This window comes from Galeopterus variegatus, unplaced genomic scaffold (assembly GCF_000696425.1).
Source record: "Galeopterus variegatus unplaced genomic scaffold, G_variegatus-3.0.2 Scaffold4245, whole genome shotgun sequence".
NCBI classification, from domain to species: domain Eukaryota; kingdom Metazoa; phylum Chordata; class Mammalia; order Dermoptera; family Cynocephalidae; genus Galeopterus; species Galeopterus variegatus.
The window spans coordinates 12,477-19,936 of NW_007730356.1; the positions used below are offsets into that span (position 1 = coordinate 12,477).

Here is a 7,460-nt window from a genome sequence, read left to right on the forward strand (position 1 = left end):
ACAATTAACATCAAACTGCCATAGCTACATGTCAGCCTCAGGCTCACACATTTCAGAGCAGCGATTTTGTGAATATATCCAGCTGGGTTACATTCATTGGTCAGTTTGCCTTGCTGTGAGTTTTAAGTTATATGCCAGGGTGGCCAGGCATTTACAGTCACCAGGAAAGGAGGGATTTGGTCCAGTTTGGCCTTTATGTTTCCTGCTGGGGGTCACTGGGTTTCTCAAAAGTTCTGAATTTGACCCAAATGAAACATTATGCTATTCATTGCAAATTTTCGTGTTTTAAATACAGTGTTTCTCCTGACCATGATTGAAAAGTCTACCTTATTGTGACTCTAATAAAACTTTTTTTTTAAACACAGTAGAACATACACTTATGAACTTGCTCATTTTTTTGTATACTGTATCAAATACACAGGTATATATGTATACATATACTTGTATATATATATATATATATATATATATATATGCACGTACAGATATATCTTCTTCTGCAATATATAGAGCTGCCACATTCTTTTTAATGGCTTCATATTTCTTTAGAGTATGAAGGTTTTGTAATTTATGTAACCACTCCCCTATGTAAGGACATTTTAGTTGCCAATATTTTGCTGCTGTAAGCAATGCTGTACTGAATTTCCTTGCATATACATAATTTTGCACAGATTCAAATGTGTTTGTATATGCTGAGTACCTAGGGAAGGAATTTCAAGGTCTCTGAAAATGTGTATTTGTATATTTGATATATATTTTTAAATTCCCGTTCATAAAGCTTGTACCAATTGACACATCTATTAAAACCATATGCAAGTGACTGTTTCCCCACACTAACAACAGTGAGTGCTAAACGTTATCTTTGCCAAGTGTTACCTTCTTTTTTCGCATTTGTCCTGTTAGGAACGAGGGTGTACATCTTTGCATATGTTTAAGAGCCGTTCAAATTTCCTTTTTCATGGATGACTTGTTTGTTCATAACTTCTGCCCATTTTTCTGTTGGGTTGTGGGTCTTTTTCCTGTTGGTCTATAAGAGTTTTATATATTGCAAGGAATCAGTCTTTATGATATTAAATACAAATTTTTCCTTGGCCATTGGTCTTTTGATTGTTTTTTTTTGTTTGTTTTAGTTCTGTTTTGCCATATAGAATTTAGTCAAATCTAAGATGTTTTTTCTTTTCTTTTTGCTGGGTTTTGTGTCATATTTTGGAAAACGTTCTTCAATATACAATATTAACAAAACTTTCCCATGTTTTTTTTTCTAGTACTTTTATGATTTTTAAAATATATTTAAGACTTTGATCCATTTTGAATTCATTCTTATATAAAGTATGAAGCAGAAATGCAATCTCTTATTTTTTTCCGAATAGCTGCCTGTCTTTGCTTCTTTTTCTGAACTTTCTATTCTATTACATTGAATTGTCCATCTATTTTTGAACCAATAGCATATTATTTTTAAATACTATAACTCTATAATATTTAAAAATATCTGATAGGACTGGAGACTCCTGGTTTCTCTATCTCAGAATTTTCTAGGTCATTCTTACCTGTTTACATTCCCCCGTTTGCACTGCTCCCCCCGCCCCCATCCACAAGCAGCCATTAACCTGCTTTCTATCATCATAGAATTTTGCCTTTCCTTGACATTTTATATAATGAAGGTATAAAATATGTAATTTTTTATATCTGGCTTCTCACATTTACCAGAATGTTTTTGAAGTTCATCTGTGTCATTAATACGACTTATGTACTACATACGTACTATGTATCAGTAGTTCATTCTTTTTTATTGCTGGATACTGTTTCATTATAAGGATGTACTACATTTTGTTTGTCCATTCATCATGAATGGACGTTTGGATTGTTTCCAGTTTTTGCTACTATAGAATAACACTACCATGAGCATTCGTATGTAAGTCTTTATGTGGATACGTGTTTTCATTTTACTTGGGTGGATAATGAGGAGTGGAATTGCTGCATCTTGTAAGTGTAATTTCTTAAGAAATTGCCAAACTGTTTTTGAAAGTACCTGTACCATTTTGCTTTCTCACCAGCAATGTATGTGGGTTTCAGTTTCTCCACATTCTCATCAACATTATTCTTTTATTATAGCCATTATAGTGGTATCTCATTGTGGATTTAATGTGACATAAATGATTAAGGATATTGAACATATTTTTATGTGCTCATTAGCCATTCATATATATTCTTTGGTGAGATGTCTATGCAAATCATGGAAATTTATCCTTCTGAAAAAGTTCCTGATATTTGGCCTGTTTATTTGTCTTTTGACTCTTTCTCATAAAGAATCAAGAGCAGAATGCACAAGATAAAACTCTGGTGACTTGAGGTAGTTCGTTGCCCATAGGACTGCAGATGAATGACAATGTACTGTGTGTGTATTTCAGTGGTCGCTTTGACTAACTTTTCTCATTTTATATTTGGAAAGAGAACTAAACACAGGGTTCAGAGGCCTGGATGTGAGTTTTGGCCCCGCCAATCTCTAGCAGGGTAATTCTGACCAGTCTCTTCACCTCTCGGGGCGACATTTTCATGAGGGTCGAAACCTCCGAGGTGCTCTGACATTCTGGGGTCTGGTCTATGGGGTGAGGGAAGTGGCCCCTACACTTGTCCATGGATGTCTGCTCTCTCACCCTTGTTGGTCTTAGGACAACGATGGAGACTGTTTTAAGGCATCAGGGTAAGCTTAGAACCTTAGAATTCTTTAAGAGCAGGAACACCATTGACAAACACCCGCTGAGAGACTTACAGGAAAAAAGTAGGAAGAGTGCAGTCTTAGTTGAAAAATCACATTTTCCATATCACGAGCAGGTAGATATGAAGGGTGATATCACCAACTTTTTTCTGTCAAACAGGCCAGCAAACTTCACAGTTAAGAAAGTCTTCTCGGCATCTCATTGGAGTCCCTTTGGCTGCAGTTCCTCAGTCTGCCTGGCCTCTTTGCTTCAGCCTTGCAGGCTCTTTGCAGCCTGCCACGGGATGCTCTGCCCCTCCGCTGACGTTTTCTTTCCTTCCCACAGCTGCTTCAGCTCTCGGCCGCCGCTGTGGACAAAGGATGCAGCGTGGGTGAGGTTCTGCAGTCGGTGGTGCGCTATGAGAAGGAGCGACAGCTGGACGAGGCGGTGGGGAACGTTACACGGCTGCAGCTGCTGGATTGGCTGATGGTGAACCTGTGATCCGAGGGCACCACCGCTCACTGCCTTCCTCTTCCAGCAGTGGGCCCAGCCCTTCCCCTCCCCTGTCCTCACTTCCCCAGCTGCCCTTCTCCACATCAGCCTGGAGCCCTAACATTATCTTCATTCCACTCACATCAAAGACATGTCATCTTATGCTAGTCACTGGATTTTGCAGATTTTCCTGTCCATGCGAGCAAGGACATAAAATTAAAAAATTAGAATTAAAGGGCTCTAGTGTTTGATTTCCTTGGGATCCAATGGGACAATAAGATAAAGAAATCTTGGGAGTGAAAAAATTCTCAGATGGATGGCAGGGTTAAAATAGTGCTGGGCTGACAGGCACTGCCAAAGGTCACCCGGCCTGTCCCCTATGTGTCCCCCGTTTCTGTGCCACAATTTGCAGTTCCCCTCCCTTATTCCCTTAAAATAAGCCACAATTTATCAATAATTCATTTTAGTCTTTTATAGCCATGAAAATCAGAAAATAGTTTCTAGTATCCAATCAAAATTATTCAATTATGATGCTGGGGACATGGCTGGTTGTCCTGTCTCTATAGAGCTGTAGAACAACTACCTACCTCCAACTTCATCCATTGATTGAAGATAGTGTCAAAAGAGATTCCCAAGACGTGAGTTCTATTGCCGGATCTGTGGCTTTCCGGCTATAGAACCTGGGACCTGTAATGGCACTGCTCTGATGTAAATGTCCAGATCACCCCACTTAGTATTTTCTGTTCTTACCCTGACCTTTCTGTGGACTTTATATTCTTGTCCCTTTTTTCCTTCTGGAAACTTTCTCTTCTTTTGGCCTCTAATTTTCCTCCTATTTCTCTGGGCCTCTTGGGGGCTGTGTTCACCTCTGTCCACCCTTCTAGATGTATCTTCCCTAGGACTTTCTCTTCACCTTCTACTGTTCTCACTCTGTATCATCTTCCCTAGGTGCTCTCATCCAAACCCACAGCTTCAATTACCTGGTATCTCCTTTCATGGAATATTACACAGCAATTAAAATGAACGCTATGAAGCCAGGCGTATTTTCCATTTGTTTATGATATGAGCTTAATTTTCATGTAAAATTTTATCTGTCCTATGATTACAATCATATAAAAGTATGCACTTATGTAGAGAAGGACTAGAAAGGGAAATAAATAAGTGGACATGATTAGAGTTTGGTGGTGGTAGATGAGTGAATATATCCTGCCTGTTTTCTCAACTTCCCTTCCTTTGGGAAACACTCCATCCTAGAGAAGCATCTGTCATGGGGCCTTCACCACCACAATGTGGGCTTGTGACCCAGGCTGGCCATTCAGAGGATCTCAAACTCCCAGACACAGCAATTGGTTCAAATACAATCATTTCTGAGACTTTCCTGCCAGCAAGGAAGACTGCATCTTTTATCTGGATGTTGGTGGTCATCGTAACTTCTGAGCAGAGCCTAGCATAAGAATGAAGTTAACCACAAACAGAAGCAAGGCTAACAGATGAAGAGGGAGTCTGAGCTTGTGTGACCTTGTCTGAATTCCTAGATCCTGCCATGCCTAAAACTACATCTGCCCTTCTCTATTCCCCAATTATACAATCCAGTAAATGTCCTTTGTTGTTTAAACTAGTTTGGATTCAGCTTCTATTTTTTTCAAACAAGAATCCTGACTAACATAGGTTGGCAGTCATGGGGAAGAAGAAAAACATTTTTTGTTTGTTTGTTTAGAGTTCCATTAATGATGCTATAACACTGAGTATTTAAAACCACCCCTTGCCTCCTCCCTCGCCACCCCCCACACACATAAGAAGTGAATATAGGTGCAAGGACATCCTCCCTCATCCCTCATAAGAGGAATCATGCCAAATGGTCGTGTAAATAGAGTTGCAGGCTTTTTAAAATAAACCTTTATGCATTAAAAACCCAACAATCTAAGTATGGTACAATATAACTGCTGTCTCTAATACAAATCATTGGCGGAAAGGAATAGGACACACCCTCAGCAAAGGTCATACAATAGGTGGTGAAATATTTGTGTTCTTGGAAGAGAAGTTTTTGCTCTGTTGTTCTGTGGAGGTCAAGGACACGTCTGGCCCAACAACTGCCTCTGGCTTTCCAGGAGCTTTTGCTAGATGGGGCAGCTGGACAGCATCAGCTGTGTGCCGGAGAGAGCCCTGCTGACCACCTGAACTGAATTTCAGCATGCTTGGTTAGTGGTGCCATCTTTCATTTTGTCTGTCGTCTCTTCAGTGATCTCATCTGCTGAAGGACAGAGAACAACGAAGGAACAAGCTTTCAAATGTGAATGATGTTCTAACTGTCCATTAGCCTGTGAAGCACTTTGGGGAAATGGTGGTTGTAATGATACAAAAACTTCATTGGTAAAGCATATTCTATATGCCAGGCATTATTCTAAACACTTTACCTGTATTAATTCATTTGATCCTTTCAGAGGATAGGATCAGAAAACAAGCATTATTCTCATTCTCATAAAGGGAGAAACATATACAGAGAGGTTAGGTAAATTGCCCAAAAGCCCACACCTAGTAAGTGGTAGAGCCAGAATTTAATCCCAGGTCAACTTATCCTGGTGACTGTCTCCTTGACCACTACATTATATTGCATATAAAAGATTTGCATAATACTATAATCTGTCATTGATAAAAATTCGAAATGTAATTACAGGGCATAAAGGGGTGAGCACAGTGAAAGAAAAGAGAAGAAGGAGAAAGGGAATTGAGTATAGGAAAAAAATGTAAAATCTGAATGACAAAAAGCAAAAAAGAAGAGCCCAGATAAAACCAAGTTTTTGAAAAGGAAATCCCAAAAGTAAGGAATGGCAGGCTAGTAATGAATTATCCATGGTTGAGCTCAGAGAAATTGACATGCAAATCCTCCAGAAATGTCCGGCCCCCTGGACTATGGGAGTAGGACTGGCTGTTCGGGGATCTATACCTTTTTTGACTGAGTGATGACATCCTTGAACCTTGTCCTTCCTTGTCTCAGAGGGGGAAACAGAAACTGGATTTCCTCAGAGTCTGAGGCCTGGGCTGTGGTTTGAGGTTTCGTGGCTCGAGGTTTCGTGGCTCACGAATCCAAGCATGCTTGAGGGCCTGGTCAGGGGTCATTCGAAGAGAAGGGTCCCATCTGCATACCAGCAAAGCCCAGCTTAGGTTATTGTTTTACTTCCTATTTTATGTTGAAAAAAATTTTAAAACCTTATAAAGATATCTTTCATTTAAGCTATGTTATATCTCAAAGACATGATCATAGAACAGATATTATAACATATAATTTTAAAAGTGCCTGCAAACAACTAACAAATAATCTTTTTAGAAAATTCGCATAACAAGCCAGGGAATATGTTAGAATCCAAGTTTTCCAGAATTCCTAGAAATTCCCTTATAGAAAAATATTATAAACAATCTTAACCAATGGGATTTAGGATTTGGTAAGCTCAGAAGATAAAAACAAAGAGCTGTTGAATTTTAATTCTCAAACTACAGAATTGGGCCTCTAAATATGTCACAAAGAAAATTATTGAACTCTAGAAGCTTAAGATATATAAAGTAACTTTGGATATAATCCAGGCGGACTTTTAATGCGGTAGCAGAGTCCATTTGACAGAATTCCCAACATGGAACCATCCTGCCATTCTTGCATAATTTCAGTGACAAGGAAGTAATGCAGAACTACCTATTCCAATTCTGAAAAACAATTCTTTAAAAGTTCTTTATTTTTCGTGAGCCCAAATTGGCTCACTTTCCAGTTACTTTTACCGGGTCCTAATTCTGCCCACTAGCATTATACAGAAGGAAAGAACAAATTCTTCTTTTATGTCACAGCCCTTCACCTATCTGAAAACTTTTCCCTCATACTAACTATTGATCATCTCATGTGGTCTCCACCATCTGGCCACCTTCCGAGACAGGAAATTTCAGATGTTGTCTAATTGGTGTCCATCATACTGGGAATAGCTCCTAACTGCAAGGAAACGGTATTAACGTTCCAGACTCATCAAGGCTGTAAACAACTCATGCTCCCAGTTCTTCGTCAAATGAATTGCTGTGAAACTACATCTCCCCTCTTCTGAATTTCTGGAGCGAGCCTATGAAACCTAGACACAGGGCTTTACATTTACCCCTAATGAATCTGGCTGGAAACTTTAGTCTTTCATTCCGAAGATTTGCTAATTAGCAATATATGAATAAGATAACAGGCCCCATCAGCCCTACTGCCTCTTGCAAGCTGCGAATAATCAGTCCTTTGCACGAAAAAAAAAA

General features: G+C 39.3%; 2 protein-coding genes across 2 annotated transcripts in view; one reads left to right on the top strand and one right to left on the bottom strand.

Moving 5' to 3' along the window:
• The window catches only part of AKAP3 (A kinase (PRKA) anchor protein 3), an 8,874-nt gene extending 5,451 nt beyond the window's left edge, over positions 1-3,423 (top strand). The window contains exon 3 of the mRNA XM_008587080.1: positions 3,042-3,423. Within this exon, the coding sequence (XP_008585302.1) occupies positions 3,042-3,197 (156 nt within the window). The 3' untranslated portion in view covers positions 3,198-3,423. The remainder of the gene's footprint in view (positions 1-3,041) is intronic.
• Positions 3,424-5,069: 1,646 nt separating this feature from the next.
• Positions 5,070-7,460, bottom strand: part of DYRK4 (dual-specificity tyrosine-(Y)-phosphorylation regulated kinase 4) — a 20,775-nt gene continuing 18,384 nt past the window's right edge. The window contains 3 exon segments of the mRNA XM_008587081.1: positions 5,070-5,439; positions 6,133-6,187; positions 6,189-6,324. Coding sequence (XP_008585303.1) covers positions 5,375-5,439; positions 6,133-6,187; positions 6,189-6,324 — 256 coding nt within the window. The 3' untranslated portion in view covers positions 5,070-5,374.